Consider the following 18,705-nt stretch of genomic DNA (forward strand, 5'->3'; position numbering starts at 1 on the left):
TATATATATATATATATATATATATATATATATCTATAGGGGTGTGTTAGGGTCCTTACAGCATCTTAGTGTAAAACACAGCACTAATCACAGCCCTTAGATCCTTAGATTGGATGGCTGTGATAAGCTACATTATCATACTAAAAATGTACATTATTCGCCGAGGTACATTATTATAATGGAAATGTACATTGTAAGACTAAAACTGTACATTATTAAACTAAAATGCTACATTATTATCCGAGCTACATTATTAGTCTAAAATTCTACATCATTAGATGACACGTGACATTAATCTAACCGTTAGATCATAAGATCCAATGGACTGCAAGTGTTTTGAGTTTTACTTATACTAGGGGTTCTGACCTGAATACATCCCTCTATATATATATACATGAATTTAAATACTATTCGTGCGAAATTAATTAATCATAGATAAGAGACTAGGCAATGTTAACTAGTATATATATTACTTAAAAGGTTAAATTATATACAGTATAATGTTGGATAGTGTGAGTGATATTTAAATCTAGGAAAGCAATACTGTAATAGTATGCTTAATAGACTTAGTTAGTGGAGATATATAATATGTCTCTATATTGCGATTGTAATGTATTAATATATGTTATTATTTCAACCATTTATCGATGTTTCAAACTACTTTTTGACTGATTACTTAAAAAAATATCGAGGACTTTGGAGTTTAAACTGTTGGTATCCTTCATCCTTGGTAAAGATTTTTTTATTTTTTCAGTGTTTAGTAGTGGTATAGTATAAGATAAAATAGTGAGGTGTCTTTCTACATAGTTAAACCACACAAAATAAGATTAGTTAATACTAGTACATCTTTCATCCTTTTAAGTTTTAACTAAAGAAAATATTATTATTGTTATTAAAAAATGGAAATAATATCAAACGACAAAGATTTTTATAGTTTTTATAAAGGAAATAAAAAAAGATCAACCGCTCATTACTAGAAGACATAATTACGAAAAAAGAAATCATGTAATGTAAGTATAATAAAAAAAGACATAACAAGTTTCTCAGTAAAGGTAATTCTTTTACTAAAATTTCGTTATGTTCGTTTCACACCAATTCAATGTTGTTTATCTTCATTACTTAACTCATAGACTATTGTTTAATGAAAAAATTATACTACTAATACAGTATTGGTTGCTAACCAGTGAGTCAATGACGTCCATCGAGACTTTCAGTTTGGTAGCTGAATTAATTCAATGTGTAGAGCAACAAAATATTCTCCTTATAGACCTGAAAATTAAATTAGTTTAGGCAATTCGAAGAAAAATCTGAACACTTATTTCGCATTCGCACGGCACCTTAGGCTTCATAAATTTCTCATTTGTTGACATTAATGGGAATTAATCTAGAAAAGCATGACGCCAGTCCCATCCTTTTTGCACTATAAATAAGTAAGTTTTTTTTTTATATCTTTATCCGAGTATTTAATACTACCTCTTTTCGTTCAAAAAAAACGCCTTATTTCTTTATTTTAATCCATCCATCAAAATTGATCTTATTCTTTATGGAAATTCTGTTACCATTTTTTCTGTTTTTTCCTCCTAATTATCCATATTTTTTTGTTTTTTCTTCTCTGTCCCACTAGAAATAAAATAGTATTTACTTTTGGACACGGGATTTAGTGTTATTTTATGAGTTAATGAGAAGAGAATAAAGTAAGCAAGATGAAAAAGTAGAGATGATGTTATCTCCATGTTAATAAATATTTTAAACGGGACAATCCAAAAAGAAAAATGTTTCATTTTTAATGGGACATAGGAAATAGTAGTAAAATTCATATCGTCCACGCACAAATAAGACTATTTTTGAAGGATGGAAGTTTAAGCCTTAATATAATGTTACATATTTTAGTGTTGTTCATATTGGAAATGTGAAGTTTACCGAACAATAGAGTTATCTCTATTGTTAGGCTAGTCGAAACGAATTCTCTTATTTAGTTTGTAATATTATACTTTCATTGAGTGCAATCGAGTGGTGGCCCACTACATAGACTCTATATGTCCACGAAATAATGTCTATATTTGTTATTTCGGCATGTCCATGAAATAATATCTAAATTTATTTTTATTTTTTCTTTTTTGGTAAGTGAATCTCACTTTTCCACTAGCTCATTGTACTCACATTTTCTTATAAACTTACTAATATAAAAATGGGATTCACATGACATTACATCGTCTTTTTTCTATCTTCTTACTTTTACATTTTTCTTAAAACTTTCGACAAAGCAAAGTGTAATTTTAAATTGTGAATGGATGGAGTAGCTTGTAAAATGAGCCAAGGATGACCAATGATGAGGTTTAGGAGGCATTTCAGAGTGGTGATCTAGGAGACAAACTAATTGCAACCAAAATGACCGTTAGAGCATCCACAATGGATGCCCTAGTGCATAGTCCAGTGAGAGCCCTAGTGGTTGCCACGTCAGCATGCCTCATCTTTCTGCAATGGTGGAGCCTTAGTGCATGCCCTATCTATTATCCATTTCTCATTTCAATTTTAATTTTAATTTTTTTATGTTTACCAATTATAAATAGCAAAATTAGACTTCTAAATTAAAGAACTAGCAAAAAACATACATTACTTAATTTTATTTTATTTTAAAGTTACAATAAAGAGGTACAATTTCAACGACCACTACGTGTCCAAACTTCTTCAATCATGTTGTTTATGAGATCAATATGAGCTTGTTGGTTGCGCATGCTCTCTTGAGCTTGTAATCTCTCGCTGAGTCCATAGGGTAAACCTCGAACGACCGGCGGGGCTGCATGACCTGCGCTCGGAGCGGCTTCATCGTCGTGAATAATCATGTTGTGCAAGATGATGCACGCGTACATGACATTGGCGATATGATGCCTGTACCAGGAACGAGCCGGGCCTTTCACTATTCCCCAACGCGCTTGAAGCACACCGAATCCTCGCTCCACGTCCTTCCGTGCAGCCTCCTGCTTTGCCGCAAAAAACTCTCTCCTCGCACCCGTTGGACAGGAGATCGTCTTCAAGAAAACTGGCCATCTCGGGTAAATGCCGTCGGCTAAGTAGTACCCCATATGATGTTGTCGTCCGTTGGCAGTGAAGCTGATAACTGGACCGTTGCCATTGCATTGCTCGGTGAAGAGACTGGACGAGTTCAGCACATTGATGTCGTTGTTGGACCCCGCCACGCCAAAGTGAGCATGTCAAATCCAAAGACCGTGGTCAACGATTGCTTCAAGGATCATCGTCGGGTGGGTACCCTTATACCCACTGGTGAATTGGCCTCTCGACGCTGCAGGACAATTCTTCCACTCCCAGTGCATACAATCAATACTCCCTAACATTCCAGGAAAGCCGTACACCGTATCGTGCATCCGCAGCAGGTCCTGGCAGTCTTGGGCATTCGGCTTGCGCAAATATGTGGCGCCGAAGGCGTTAATAACGCCCGCACAAAAATTTACCAGACACTCCTAGCCAGTTGTATCCCCGACGTGAAGATACTCGTCGAACATGTCCGCCGTAGTGCCGTATGCCAACTGACGAAGCGCAACAGTGCACTTCGTCAGCGGGGATGGACCCTTTCTATGGGTCGCATCTTCCCGCCACTGGAAGTACTCGTCGCGCGCCTCCAACGCGTGAACAATCTGGAGAAACAACTCTCGCTGCATCCTAAACCGTCGGCGAAAAACCGGCGCGCCCCACCGGGGATGTTCGGTGAAGTAGTCCTTGAACAGACGTTGATGAGCTAGGACATGCTCTCGACGGACGGATGTCCGTCGGTGGATGGGCCTCGGGACCTGCTGTTCGGCTTGCTCTTGCTCATGTATTGCACGAATACCGGTGAGAATCTGGTTCCCGAAAGCAAACATTGCGCGTTCCATAGACCGACCAATATCTTCCCCGGGAACCATTTTGGAAAAGTGAGTGAAAGAGATATTGCAATGGAGAGAGAGTTGAGAGAAATGTGAGAGAGTTGTGTGAAAAATGAGTGAAATTAAGGTATATTTATAGAATTGAAAAGGAAAAATAAATAAATAAATAAAAAACGCGTGATCGGGCCAACGCGTGATCGGGCGCGCCTCTGCAATGGGCGCCCGATCTAACGCCCGATCGATCGGGCTCGGGATCGGTCGCGACCGATAGTTCGGTCGCACTCGGGCGTGTCCGAGGACTGCAATGGATGCCCGACCACGCCCGAGCCCGATCTCGGCCGATCGGGCGCGCGATCGGACATCCATTGTGGATGCTCTTACCAACCACATCGGTTGATAACCAAGTTGGAATGATAGGTCACAAATGTATATTACATTTGTAGTTCACGGGAAATATCAAAAAAATTAAAAAAATCATGACTTTTAAAGACAGTTTTTCCTAAATCAATCAAAGCCACGTGTACTTTCCGGCTATAAATTTCAGACTTTCTAAGAATAGTTTTTTTTAGACTAGCCACGTCTGTATAATTTTACTGAAAAATATCAGGGTCGAGTTGAATGAGATATGTCTACAATCCAAATTAGTTGATAACTTTGTGCGCTATATTTAAAGACGTTCATGGCAAAAACCGAAATTTTGGTCTAAAAATAATGGATAGATCATACTCCCTCCGTCCCAAGATAAGTAACCACAAACTTTTTGACACGGGATTTAAGGAAATGGGGTTTTGTTAATAGAGTAGAAAGTGAATAAAGTAGAGAGAAAATGTAAGAGAGAGAATACCAAAAAAGGAAATGAGTCACTTATCTTGAGACGTCCCAAAAAGGAATATGAGTCGTTTATCTTGGGACGGAAGAGTATAAAATTGGAAACAAATTGACTTTGACCAAAGGAACCGTTTTCTGATTAGTTACTAAACCCTCCCTCCAATCTCCATCTCCACACTCTCATCTGCAAAAATCATAGACTTGGAATTGACCTCGGCAATCATACAGCACAGCAAGGTATGATCGCAGCGTGTTAATTCTGAAACGCGATGGTTGATTAACGGTTTTTGTTTGTAAGTATTTTGTGTATAAACCGTGGTTGGATAAGAGATGGCAGGTGGATCAGAATCAGATGCGGTGGGCTTGTCTTGTGCCAGATGCGCCAAACCTGCTCATCTCCAGTATGATCTATATTTCTTCTTCCATTATTTATTTATATATTTAATTTATGGTTAATTTGCTGGATTTGCTATGACTGTGCACTGTTAATGTTGGTGGGTTTTGGTGCTCTGCTTACAGGTGCCCCAAATGCGTACAACTCAAGCTTCCCCGTGAAGCTGCTTCTTTCTGGTTCGTAATTTGATTACGTTTCTGCAATTGGAATCTATTTTATTTGAAGCTGGATTCGATTTGTATTGGAGTTAGAAATAGTAGGCAAGGCAATTGATAATCATCAAAGCTAGTGAATTAGAAACAACTGATTAGGCTTTCATTCCTGTTGTTAATGCCTATTGTTGATGGAAATCCTCTTTCCAGTTCCCAAGACTGTTTCAAGGCATCCTGGACCTCCCATAAATCTCTTCACTCCAATCCTATATCTGGAAATTCTACTCAACAAGATTCGGGCTGGCTCTACTGCTTAAGGGAAGGACGAGCTCGGACACCAACACTTCCACATTTTGACTGGACTGGGTAATATTTATTGATTTTAACCCCTATTCCATCTACCAAAATTTATGCTTTATTTCTTATATGCTATACTTTTCTGTCATTTTCAGGCCATTAAGACCATATCCAATATCACAGAAACGTACGGTACCAACTCATATTCAGCAACCTGACTGGGCAATTGATGTAAGTTTCTTTATTGATATACTTCAAATGCTTACTGCGTTATGATTTCTTTATGCTACCTGTTCAGCTGCATTCACTTATCTGTTTTCCATCTTTTCAGGGAATTCCTAAAATTGAGCCCAATAGTGATCTACAATATGTTGTGGAGGTAGTCATGACTAGTCTCTACTTATGTGCTCTACTTACAATCTTAACTTATACTAGTATGACTGAATGCAATTGCTTTTCATGATATAATTTATCAAGATCAAGACTCCAGATCAAATTGAGAGAATGAGAGAAACTTGCCTGGTAAATGTGCAACTGAAACATATTACATCAATTTTTGTCTTGTTATACATCCAATAAACAATATATGGATCCTTGCTAAACCTTTCATTATTATCTCCAGATTGCTAGGGAAGTTTTGGATGCTGCTGCTCGGATTATACAACCTGGAATTACTACAGATGAAATTGATGTTGTGGTTCACGAAGCAACAATTGCTGCTGGTATGATTGCCACACCTCACATTTATACTATATTTCGTAGTCCTGTGAATAATTTTATTGTTTTAAATGGTAGATATGATTTTCCTATGGTCGTTTTTTTTCCTCCAGGAGGATATCCATCTCCATTGAATTATAATTTCTTTCCGAAGTCTTGCTGCACGTATGTACTTCTTACATTGAATTTTCTTTCATATGCTTACCACTTTTTAGTCCTAAATCATCATGAATCAAACTCTTACTTGTCTTAGATCAGTGAATGAAATTATCTGCCATGGGATTCCTGATGCAAGGTATGTCATAAACCCAAACAAGAACTATCACATGCCATGATAGCTGATCCTTTAAATCCATTTCTCATTATGCTCTCTCCGTCGCATTCAAAGTAACATGTTTTCCTTTTTGGAATGTCCCATTCTAATTGCACGTTTTCTAAAATGGAAACATCAATCCCTCTATTTTATTCTCTCTCTACTTAACTCACAAAACAACACTGCATAAAAGTCATGCCGAACAGGAAATGCTTCACTTAGAATGTGACAGATGTAGTATTTGATTATCCTACTTGCGCTATAGCTAGTGTCTGATGTATATCTCGGGGTTTGGGTCCTATGAACCTTCAGCACATTATTTTCTTCTACTTTTTAACTTGTTTGTTCTTGGCTGAAGAACTTAGATTCATGGCCTCAGGAAAAGTAATTTGCCCAGGAACTCAACTCGTTTCTTCTAAATTCAATGTGGGAAGTTTAGACGACATAGTGTTTATCATGCATGATGATAGTGACAGATCTAGGTAATTATCTTTGTAAGGAAATACCTTCTTACTCACTTCCAAGTATACTTTTCAGGAAACTACAGGATGGTGATATTGTAAACGTTGATGTGAGTGTGTATTATAAAGGGGTACATGGTAAGGAAACTCATAGCCAACTCTAGGTGATAGCTATAATTTGTTGTTGTAACATAAGACACTGAAACTTTTTCTTGCTTTTGTAGCTGACTTGAATGAAACCTTCTTTGTGGGTAATGTTGATGAAGCATGTAAACGGCTGGTTCAGCATACATACGAATGCTTGGGTATTGCAATAGCAGCTGGTAAGTGTTATCATTGTTTTATTATTGTAGATGAACTTAAAAGGTTTTTGCTGTATGAGCAAATAATCACCTTCATCATTTATCTACTTACTTCTCTTCTGACTTTCTCCATCTTCATATGTACTTTCCCACTGTCACTCAAACAATATGTGCATACTCAAATTTTGTTCGCTTTTAGTTACTTTGTGGGTTTGATAAGTTCATTCATTTATCTGGAATCATGTTCCTGGCTGTTTATTGTGTGCTGTGCACAATCTCTGTAGTTAAACCTGGTGTACGTTTTCGGGAAATTGGAGAAATTATTAGCCGTCATGCATCTATGTCTGGATTATCTGTGGTAAATGAGCATTTTCTTATTTCTCTATTTATTAATTTTTGGTTTATGTTTTGAAAATCCTGATATGTGCTACAGGCGAGATCTTATTGTGGTCATGGTATTGGTGAGCTCTTCCACTGTGCACCAAATATACCCCATTATGCAAGTATCCTCAAAATTGAGTTGGATTGTTACTCTTTTTAACATATTTCTCTGTGAGGGTATTTGATAAGGCATGTATATGTCTCACAGAGTTGCTTTCGAAAAATGGATTGACATGAGATGAATGAATTCTTGATATATCTTTGCAATACGACTCTTGATATGAGTGTTTAGGTAATAATATTATACATCATCATTCTGTATCATCTTGTGACTTCACTCTCCCATAGAGCCTTAACTGGAGCAGGAAATAAGGCTGTTGGAGTTATGAAGGCGGGCCAGACATTTACGATTGAACCTATGATAAACTCAGGTAGTTGTCTAGTTGTAAACCTATGCCATGGTTGAAGTTCTGTATTTAATATCTTTTCTCTTTGCATCCTAAATCACTTCCCTCGTAGGTGTTTGGCGTGATCGAATGTGGCCTGATGGATGGGCCAATGTAACTGCAGATGGGAAACGTAGTGCCCAATTTGAACATACGCTTCTGGTAATATTCTTTTCAGAAAACTTGGTTTACATTAATTTTTTCTGTTCATGTCTGATTTTACACAAACGAGCAGGTTACAGATACAGGAGTTGAGGTTCTAACGGCGCGGCTACCCTCGTCCCCCAAAGTGTTTCCCTGGCTAAGTCCATGAATGTGGCTTTACACTTTGTTGTATTTGTAACTGTATTTTCTTTGGGTTGATTTTTTTTGCGTTTGATGTGCTGGAATGAAGTTGGTATTGTGCAGTTTATACAGAGGAAAGAGATGTAGCTAGCTGCAGATATTATTGACTTTCGAGGAACCATAATTGAACTCTCCTCGAAATATATGATGTACTTTATCTAGAAAATTGTTAGTACTAATTTGATTTATGAACACATTTTATAATTTTGAGATACTAGGAAAAAGGTACAGAAATAAAGGATAAATGGCGATATGATTGATAACATTCACTTTTAACAAAAATTCACACTTCGGCAGTGGCTCCATCGCAGGGCGTGAAACATTTTATACTCCGTATTTATTTATTTATTTATTCAATTTTCGTTCTATAAAGACAACACCAAACAATCACAATTCAAATAATGGAGTTTATTTTATATTTAATACTGTAATTTCACGGGAGGGGTGATCACCTTACCTTAAGAAATAGGGGGCACAGGAGGCAACCCGAATCTTCCACTAGAACTTGAAGATGATGGTCATTTTGCTTCTACTTAAAATATTTAAATTATGTAGTTTTCAGTATGTTAATAACGTAATTCACAAACTTAAAATGTGTAGGTATTCGAGATACAAACTGTAATATGCATCAAGCCATCAACCAAATATTTTCATAGCAAAAAATATTAGAGAAATATGTGATCAGTACCTAGAACAAATATCATAGATCCCAAAAAAATTTCAGGAAGTGAGCATTGATACTACAAAACATGACTATCACACCTTCGTACGTTTTTTTCCTCTACTGTTGAGGAATATTGGCCAGAGTAAGATAATATATTGGTTGGGGAAATTAATTTTTTTTTCTCCCATTTATGATGTGTGATTCAGATGTGAAACATGAACAAAAGAACACTCGTACCAAAAATTCTCAAGTAATCTAGTCTAGATGAGTGAGAGTCGTATCTCAAAATAAGAAAGGCTAAAAATAGGAGCATTTGATCTTAATTCAAGTATGTATAAAACATTTGAAATCCACAATTATGTGTAATTTTAGTGTGAAAAACTCAGCTTAGATTGGTGATTCTGGCATTCTGTAAGTGGTAATGAGTGGTGATAGAGCCTGGAGAAGATTATTGGTATTGAGTGGTTTGGTGATGTAGGCATCCACACCTGCCTCCATCATCCTATTCCTCTCCATCTCGTCTCCGGCGCTCAACGCCACGATCGTTGTTCGAACGCTGTAACTGCCCTCGGCTTCTCTAATCCTTGCAGTCGCCTCGCTTCCGTCCATCACCGGCATCTGCCAAACGACAACATTACTCACCACTCATCATAACTCATATTGATGAAATTGTTTTATCATTACTAGTGTTAATTGAGCTATTTCTCTTTTAGAGTTAGACATAAATAATGGTACCTCGCAGTCCATCAATATGAAATCGAAACTACCCGATACCCCGTCTTTGAGCCTCTCGCATACAAGCTGCAACGCCGCCGCCCCAGTCTCGCAGCATGTAGCAACCGCACCAAGACTACAAGCCACAAATGTAGCTATCTTCCGCCCCACGGGATCATCGTCCACCACCAGTATCTTCTTACCCGCCAATGGCTTCCCCACCTCCTCCTCTGCACTACCAACCGCAGGTGAAATATCACCCCCTCTCCTCGTAGCCATGCCCCCGAACTCTGGTAATAGACTAACCGTCTCATACAAACGCGATCCGTGAAATGGCTTCGAGATGACCAAATCCGGTGGCGCCAGCTCGTCCTGATCAAAATCCGGCGAATCCAACCAAACCACCCTAGTATAGCACCTGATATCCTTTCTGAAATCCCCAATTTCTCTCTTAATATCCGACAAAGCCCCCACGTGCGTGTCCACCACCATCAGCACCATTCCAGACTGATCAACGCCATCGAGGCTGCTCAAAGGGACTGATCTGGAGCTCGAAGAGCTGTTACAGCTATGGTTTGATAGGTTCATCATTTTCTGCTTGATTTTCTTCAAAGTAGGACCGAGTTGCTGGTGCTGCTTCACCGTGTGCACCTTGATCCCGAGCCTCTTCATGAAGGCTTGCAACACATTGCTCCTTTGATCGCTCTTCAGCAGCAGCACCACTCGCGATTTTGGCGGTTTAGGCTCCCAGAAATCGACTGTGCTCGGGCGTGCTGTCATCAACACATTGAAACTGAAGCAAGTGCCTCTTTCGCCAACTTCCTTGTCCACAATCCCTATCTCTCCCCCCATTAGGCGCACCTAGAATTCAAATAAGCAAATCAATTGATGAATGGAATAAACTAAAGTCATTTTGATCTTTCTTACCAGGGACTGCACAATCCCAAGGCCTAGACCAGTCCCTTGCTGTCCCACCGCGGTTTCCCTCACTTGGATATAGTTCTCAAAAACAGATTTTCTCTGCTCCCTTGGAATGCCTTTTCCCGTGTCGTTCACCTCGAATGTGAAATCCATGCAGTTGGGATCGCTGTTTGATTGGTTGTTTGGTCTGTTAATCTTGAATAGGCAGCAGTTGGTTTGAGAGGAGCCAAGCATTTCATTTTCGAGGCAAGGTTTTCTTGCCCAAGCTCCAACACTCACATGTCCCTCTGTGGTAAATTTGACAGCATTGCTAAGTAAGTTGCTCAATATTTGCTTCAGCTTGCTCCTGTCACCTCTAGCCCAACAACATCTTGCGATGGACCCATCGCATGGGTCCAAGATTACGTCTACCCCTTTCTTCATGCCCACAGGATGATAAAGATCAACCACGTCTTCCAGAAGCTGCTCCACATCGAACACCTGCTCCTCAAGTTGCATCTTCCCGGCTTCTATCTTGCTCGTATCAAGGATGCAGTTCAATATCCCTTGAACAGATCAATAAAATCAATTGGATGTGATACATGAAAGAAAACACACACACATGTTATGGTTGGCTTCAGAAAAAAACTGACCTAAAAGGTCCCTCGTGCAGGATTCCATCTGCAACAGATTTTCCAGGACTTGTGAGCTGCAAGGGTCCCTTTTAATAAGCTGAGTGCGACACACTTCTACGAGGCCGCTTATGCCTGCTAGAGAAGCACGAATGTCATGGCTTGCACTTGCAAAAGCGAGACTCTTGTTCATGCTCTTTCTCTCCGATTGCTGGGTTGATTCCATCTGCTTTATCAATGCGCCACACAGTGACATCTCCCTTCTAGCAGCTTCCACTATCAGTGACACGAAAATGCATATCGTGATCACCACAGCACCAACCATTACAACTATCAGAGCAAAGCACAATCTTATGTTCTTGTGAACTAGGCTCGAGTACTTATCAAGTGCCACAGCCAACACAAACACCTGACACACCAAAAACCACAAATATATACATTCAAAATTCTCAAACGAAATAATATTAATTCAAAGATGATGCTTACAAATTCAACTCCAGCAATCTTAGCTGGTGAGCAGTTGAACACATACTTGTTCCCTCCAATGCTCAAAATACGCTCGTCGTTGCAACTGATGTTTCCCACTGTCTGGAGCTGGCCATCATCGGGGTTTGACACCTGAAACAAAACCTGATTTCCATCCAAGATGACACTGACACGACTGCTTGGGAAGCCTTTAATGGTCACATTCCAATCCTTTGTAAACAGATACAAGCTTCCATCATAAAAGGTCATTTGAGCAACCAAGAAATCAACCATAGGCTTCACACGGAAGCCTAAAGAAATTAGTCCGTTTCCATCCAACCGAACAGTGCTGAGTAGCAGAACATCTTGAGAATCTCTCCACCCACTCCCCACTGAGGCATATCCATTTGTGCTATTCAAGGCTCCTTGTAACCAGCTACTTTTAACCAGTTCAGGTGCGGGAAACTTAGTCGCCACTCCATATAGCTTCCCCGTATTACGATTTGCAGGCTGCAAATACCATGTGTACTTCTTCTCTTCTGCATCTTTTCGTGCAGGAAAGGTTGAGTTCGAGTACAATGCAAAAGGCTCGTCCCCTTCTTTACAATACGCGAAGAATAAGCCATTCAAACCAATGTAAGAAATCTGAGACAGGTATGGAATTGTTGAAAAGGCTTGAAATAGTGCAGGAACCACCTGCATCATTTGAAGAACACAAGAAAACTAAGAAAAACTGTATATTGAACTCATTATAGATATAAAACAGCAACCTTTGATTCAATATTTGTCAATTGGGGATCATTATTATCCAAACAGAAACTCAAAATCCGCGCAATGTTGACGGCTGAAGCATTGCTGGGAGAGAAGAATGCAGCTGCATTGTGAATTTGTGATATCAAATCTTGATTGATGTTGTGAGCTATCAACTTCACTTCCTTCTCGATTGGTACAACCTTGTTGAACCATAATGTGACCAACACAGCAGCCAAAGATAACACCACAAGTATCTACACAGGGATTAATAGTTTCATCCAAAAAAGCCCAAAAAATTTGTGCTACAAAATACTAAAAAAATTCCAATGAATATTTGTTTGAATTGACAAGTCAGTAGTCTTATTCCATCAACTTAATAACAAACTAATGGTTTCTTTTTATAAAAAACATAGTTTTTGTTTAAGAATTACTGAGATACATACCAGGAAAATGAAGAAACAAACAGGACGCAACACTATCAAAGAATTTTGCTTCATCTCTTAGAAAGCAACAAGTTAAAATGCATTTCGATAAAATTCTAAAAGAGAAACCAAATCAACTAATTAAAACATAAGTATAGAAAGTATAATAATGCATTTCAATAAAAAAGCTAAAAGAGAAAGCAAATCAAGTAATTAAAACATAAGTATAGAAAGTATAATTGCTAGAAATATATCCACAGAGTAGAATCTTGATATTCATTTATTTTTGGTGTGGGTTCTTTACTTTTTTGACATTCCATTTACGAGTAAATCTTACATAAATGCAGAAAATCGTCTAATTATATTAATAATGTAAATATGTGCAGGAAAATATGATTGCGCATCTTATCATTTTGGGAAGGAGATGAAACATAAGGAAGCTAAATGTGCTAATTTGCGGAAGGAAATTAAACATTAAAAGGGATGCATACACGGACCTTTAGCTAGTGCCTGCTTCTTAATTCCTCTTTGCTTTTAGCATTGTGTTCGGATCGGTTGTGGTCTCGATCTGTATCTCTTGATTCGCGTTGAGTTTTGGAATAGGTTGGTTTGCGCGGTTAGCTTCTGTATTTCGTTGAGGTCGCTTTTTGCCATAACTGCACTATAGAGCAATGCGAGAATTGGCATTTCATTTAATTTTTTGAATTGTGAATGTGCATTTTAATAATAATCGCATGAAGTAATTTTTTTGACCAGCATTTAACCGGTGTGGTTCGTTATAGTATATGGTATGACAAAACACCATACTGATATCGTACCGAATTTTTTAGTATATCGGAAATTCGTAAGATAGTTTTTGATACCGTTACCGTGTTTTCAGTATATCGCATCACCGTACTTTTGCGGTGCGGCATGCCATACCATTATAATTGTTACTACCTCCGTCCCTGAAAATTTGATACAGTTTACTATTTTGGTCCATCCCTGAAAATTTGGTACACTTCACTTTTACTATTTTTGGTAGTGGACCGCATATTTCACTGACTCATTCCTACTCACATTTTATTATAAAACTAATACTTTAAAGGTAGGACTCACATCCCACCAACCTTTTCAACTCACTTTCCATTACATTTCTTAAAACCCGTGTCGGGTCAAAGTGTAGCAAAATTTGGGGGACGGAGGTAGTATATCGGAAAAAAAATCTATTATACCCAAAATATTAATAAAAAAAAAAACAATTCTAGTGTCCAACTACTTCAAAACTAGATCTTATTATAAAAACACATAACAAAATTATACGAAGGGCATGTTTGGGTCATTGTTAGCGTATAATTAGGTCATTTTAATAATGAATGACCTAAAATGAACTAAAAATGACATCAAACTCGGATTTCGTAAAATGACTTAAAACTAAATAAAAATGACCTTCCATGTTTTGGTTAATTATTGATCTTTAGATCACTTAATCATAGGGCCAAGATTTGAGCTGCATTTCTAGATATAGATGCATTCTTGTTTGGATCAACTTTGTTTATATATATAATAATCAATCGGTATATCGGTATACCATGATATACCAAAGCGTCGGTGTCACGACCACACTTTGCTAAGGATAGCAAAGAAGGAAATCGTGACTAGGGGTGGGAAATTAGAGCATGGGAACAGAAAGGGGGATAAACAATTTTGAAATCTCCACTTAGAAATCAAGGGAAACAAATTCAATATAACACTTGGTATCCAGGACTTTAAATGAAAAACCTTACTTATCAATAGAGATTAATCAGAGAGTATATAAGAACAGGTGACGTTGTCCAAGACCTTAGTACGCATTGGAATTTAATTCGGTTACATGTATGAAGACATACACCTCAAGAATCTTTACTTGGGTGAAAGAGTAATCATCAAACTCTGCTCAACATTTCCTCCATCATTGCTCAACCTGCACATTTAAAATTACCTGCAGAGCTGAGTACAAAGGTTCTCAGTGAACACAATGCCAAAATATACATACATACAATGAAAATATTGTCATGCCATCATAGTAACACTCGAGAGTTTTCTCTTAAAAGACCCGAGCTTACTAAATTCTTTGTGAGCTAAAGTTCACGCATAGTGAATCCCTTCTTTTTACTTGAACTAGTGTTATCACTCGTGCTATGCACGGGACAAAAGATTTCAAATAATGAAAATATATTAACAACTAAATATATTAAAATAAATAAATATAAAAATATATTTACAGATAGGAATACGAAATAGGAGTAATTATAAAGAATATTCATAACATTATAAACAACACAAAAAAGAAATGTGTACTTCTGTGAAGATAAATGAATCAGCACTAAAACTTAATGTCCATTAGTCTAAACCATATTTCAAACAATGTTTTTTAAAACATCATTGACAGAGATGTCAATTGGGCTAATCCACTTGGGTTGAGGCCAACCCACTCGGGTTACCGACCTATTTGGGTGCGGGTTATGACTTTTTCGGGTCATAAATTTTCAACCCTAATCCTAACCCGCCGGTTTTCGAGCTAACTCATCGGGCTATTCGGTCTAAAAACTCTTGAAAATAGTATCTTCTATCAAAATTTTCCTCTATGAAATAATTTTAAATTTAAGATATTTTTTATTCTTAGTCTTAGAATTATATATAATCTTCAAATTTACACATTTTTCTGTAATAATAGTTGGAGAGAATCCTTTCATCTCGATCAACTAAAATATAAATAAAAATAAATCAAAATTAAGTCAATCAATTTGAATTAAACACGGAGTTCGTGTCATTAATTTGATTACACTTCAAAATTAAAATGAGGAGCGTTTTTATGCTGATACACTTTCACGACTAATTGTGGAAAATTCTTGTCCTGCTTGTTTCTTGTAAAAATTAGAAATTAATTTGATGTAATTGCTGATTATTGTTATTGCATAGGTTCACTATTGTTTTTAAATTAAGATAACCTATTTTGTAGGTATGTTATTTGTCAGTGATACTAAAATTAACCAAGATATTATTATTGTTTTGATCATGTTTTTATCCATTTTCTTCACATATTATACAATTTATTACTTTAAAAATATTATTATTATTATTATTATTACTTTTTTTACTTCAAATATAATAAAACTTAAAATAAATTTCATGTTAATAAACTATAGTTCTGATGATCTCAAGTTAAAAAATTTGAATCATCTAATAAACACATCTTAGTTGATTACTTTTTTTAATATTTAATTTTAGACCAAAACATAACATGATATCCATTGTTAATGTTGAAAAAGGATAAATTTCTTATTTTTGCCATATATATATGTATAAAAGTAAATTGCCACTTAAAATGTCGATATCATATTATACATTTTGTTTGTTTTGAATAATTTGACAATTTACATTACTTCTATGGGTATAAGAAGTCATAACAAACTTTATAAGTTAAGATTAATTTTAAATATTCTAATTCTATAATTTATACTATAAACATAGTGACTTTAGATTGTGAATTTATCTGGAAAAGAAGCTTGCAACAATGAATAATTTCAATATTGACCCAAATAGAAGGCAAAACAAAAGGAAGTAAGTACGTATATAATTTAATTACTTAGTTTAATAAGAATTTAATTTAATAGTAGTATATTAGTAAAAATTAAATTACGTGTCAAAATTAAAATTTAACTTTTAAGACATAATAATATAGTAGACCCAATTTTAGTTTAGAATTCGATACAAAAATTAGAAGTTAGCAAGCAATAATTGTACACCCAATATATCAATTATAGATTTTTGTACTAAATTAATTAGATCTTACGACAAACCTTTCTCGCCGTCGCTCGACAAACCTTTCTTGCCGTCGCTCCTTCCGCCCTCCCTCGCCGCTCCTCCACCGTGTTGTGGTGAAATCAGCCATTGGGAACACAACGCCCCAAATCATGTTTGAGACCAAGACAGGTAATGGAGAGACCGCCCTAAGCTCCACTTCCACAACCCCTCTTCAAACTCCCAACTCCAGCTCACCTCATCAATGTATGAGATTATCTTGTTTTGTTTCAAATACTTTGTTTCTTATACTATAGTTTCTGCATTTTATTTAATGGCTCATGATATGGTTATTTATGTAGCAAGATTACCTTCATTCTGCCTAATGTGGCATACCACATTCCCTCGCCGATCCACTGCGTTGCCTCACCGGTCACCCTCCTTCACCAGCCCTGCCGGCCTGTGGCGATGTCCGACAGCATCTTTTCCATGTTCATTATGATTTAAGCTTTCTGATTTTGTTTTTTTGAGTTGGTACTTATAGAAAAAAATTTAATCTTAATTTGAAAGCTATTGTCTTTACATCTTTCCAATGATTTCTGCTTTAGGGTTTAACGCATATCTATGTTCTTTATGTACTTCTGTCATATCTAAACACCAAGTGCCATGGAGATGGTGCTCTTCCACGGTCACCTACATCTTTTTCCAGCTGGAGAGGTGGCCACATCCCAACGACTTCCCCTACATCATCTTTGTGTCATAGAAGGTGGCCACCTTCCACGGTCACATGTGTACATGGCCCAAGTCCCTTTCAATTACTTAATTAATTTGCCAAAGGGAGTCCAACATAACTAAATTAGTTCATCAAATTTTACACGTCCGTCTTCCCCTTCTCCAACAATTTGAAAACCACAGAATCGCATATCTGCTTCTCTTCCTCTTTCTCTCAACCACCGCCGCCGACGAGTGCTCCAGCCGATGCCATCAGGCCGTTGGTGACTCCTCATTGGCGCACCTCTGTTTCTCATCTCTTTCAGGTGTGAAATTCATAGAGAACCAAGTCTCTACTTCTCTCTCTTAGTGATTCTCAACGCTTGGCGTCTCAGTGCCGTCTCCAGCCAATTCCACCTCGCCAATGCTGGTTTCTGGATTTGCAAAGTCTCCGGCCCGCCTCCAGCTGCTCGGCCGTTCACAGCGCCATGTACATCTCCTCTGCACAGGGCCACGCCGTCTCTCACAATGAGCGCCCATTTTTCCAGCAAGCTCGTCGTCGTCGCCTTCCGTGGAAACTCACTGCCGAGCTCTCATTGTCGCGGCTTGTTGCTGTCTGCTCGGATTTGCGCTGTCGTCGGTCAACCCCTTGACCAGAAGTTACGTCTTTACTCTTGCTCTTTTTGTTTCTTTTACATTTAACTAAGGTTTGAAAATTATCATGTTCAAGTTATGGGACTTCAAGTTTGCTGACAAGCTATGCCTTTATTGTTGTCAAGTTCAGTAGCTTTGGTGGTGGTGGATTTGGGATAATTGATGATTTGTTCTTTATAATTTATGTAAGTTATGCTTTATGTAATGATATAGAAAATAAAATTAAATAAAAAGTTGAGACAGAAGATTGCCTATTCTAAATTGAAACTTCATGGGAAAGCTTTATAAACCCTCTTGGAAATTTTCTGCTCATTCCCTCATTTCTTTGCTTGAATTTTATTTGTGAATTTGGAAGAGAAAATGGAAAGGAGACATGTATAAATCGTGCATATTTGCTGGGAGATTTAATGGGATATTGATCGGTGAATTAAAATAAAGATTTAATTCGGCTTCAAAGCAAACAAAGATTTAATGGGATATTGCTTTAATATCCCATTAAATCTCCCAACTT

General features: G+C 37.3%; 3 protein-coding genes across 4 annotated transcripts; 1 reads left to right on the forward strand and 2 right to left on the reverse strand.

The window, feature by feature from the left end:
• Nucleotides 1-2,660: 2,660 nt before the first annotated feature.
• Nucleotides 2,661-3,083, reverse strand: LOC125194630 (uncharacterized). Its single transcript, XM_048092879.2, has one exon. It carries the CDS (start codon nt 3,081-3,083, stop codon nt 2,661-2,663), a length of 423 nt encoding a protein of 140 aa, XP_047948836.1.
• A 1,758-nt stretch (nt 3,084-4,841) lies between these two features.
• LOC125192209 (methionine aminopeptidase 1A-like) lies at nt 4,842-8,711 on the forward strand. Of its 2 annotated transcripts, XM_089056131.1 has the most exons (17): nt 4,842-4,946; nt 5,038-5,110; nt 5,229-5,279; nt 5,466-5,621; nt 5,708-5,783; nt 5,884-5,931; nt 6,030-6,074; nt 6,175-6,274; nt 6,383-6,434; nt 6,523-6,564; nt 7,120-7,181; nt 7,268-7,366; nt 7,630-7,703; nt 7,779-7,848; nt 8,092-8,157; nt 8,246-8,334; nt 8,408-8,711. In XM_089056131.1, exons 2-17 carry the CDS (start codon nt 5,040-5,042, stop codon nt 8,483-8,485), a joined length of 1,179 nt encoding a protein of 392 aa, XP_088912257.1. In that variant the 5' UTR covers nt 4,842-4,946; nt 5,038-5,039; the 3' UTR covers nt 8,486-8,711. The 2 variants fall into 2 exon arrangements, 1 of the variants encoding a protein (XP_088912257.1); XR_016128695.1 differs by lacking the exon at nt 8,408-8,711 and having other exon boundaries at nt 4,847-4,946; nt 8,075-8,157; nt 8,246-8,328.
• Nucleotides 8,712-9,245: 534 nt separating this feature from the next.
• Nucleotides 9,246-13,142, reverse strand: CKI1 (Signal transduction histidine kinase). Its single transcript, XM_048095957.2, has 7 exons — nt 13,089-13,142; nt 12,663-12,899; nt 11,914-12,588; nt 11,449-11,836; nt 10,823-11,361; nt 9,917-10,756; nt 9,246-9,799 (listed from the first exon to the last, which is right to left on the reverse strand). Exons 1-7 carry the CDS (start codon nt 13,140-13,142, stop codon nt 9,569-9,571), a joined length of 2,964 nt encoding a protein of 987 aa, XP_047951914.2. The 3' UTR covers nt 9,246-9,568.
• Between the last annotated feature and the right edge of the window lie 5,563 nt (nt 13,143-18,705).

This window comes from Salvia hispanica, chromosome 4 (assembly GCF_029641045.1).
Source record: "Salvia hispanica isolate PSC_SH4W2 chromosome 4, Shi_PSC_v1, whole genome shotgun sequence".
NCBI lineage: Eukaryota > Viridiplantae > Streptophyta > Magnoliopsida > Lamiales > Lamiaceae > Salvia > Salvia hispanica.

What these genes read in the sequence shown, in the direction of transcription:
- LOC125194630 (XM_048092879.2), bottom strand. Translation starts at nt 3,083, where the DNA reads ATGGGGTACTACTTAGCCGACGGCATTTACCCGAGATGGCCAGTTTTC.
- LOC125192209 (XM_089056131.1), top strand. Translation starts at nt 5,040, where the DNA reads ATGGCAGGTGGATCAGAATCAGATGCGGTGGGCTTGTCTTGTGCCAGA. An exon ending in GCCAAACCTGCTCATCTCCA is followed by an intron (nt 5,111 to 5,228) that starts GTATGATCTATA and finishes CTCTGCTTACAG; the next exon opens with GTGCCCCAAATGCGTACAAC. An exon ending in TGAACCTATGATAAACTCAG is followed by an intron (nt 8,158 to 8,245) that starts GTAGTTGTCTAG and finishes CTTCCCTCGTAG; the next exon opens with GTGTTTGGCGTGATCGAATG.
- CKI1 (XM_048095957.2), bottom strand. Translation starts at nt 13,142, where the DNA reads ATGAAGCAAAATTCTTTGATAGTGTTGCGTCCTGTTTGTTTCTTCATT. An exon ending in TGACAAATATTGAATCAAAG is followed by an intron (nt 12,589 to 12,662) that starts GTTGCTGTTTTA and finishes CAAATGATGCAG; the next exon opens with GTGGTTCCTGCACTATTTCA. An exon ending in TCATATTGATGGACTGCGAG is followed by an intron (nt 9,800 to 9,916) that starts GTACCATTATTT and finishes GTCGTTTGGCAG; the next exon opens with ATGCCGGTGATGGACGGAAG.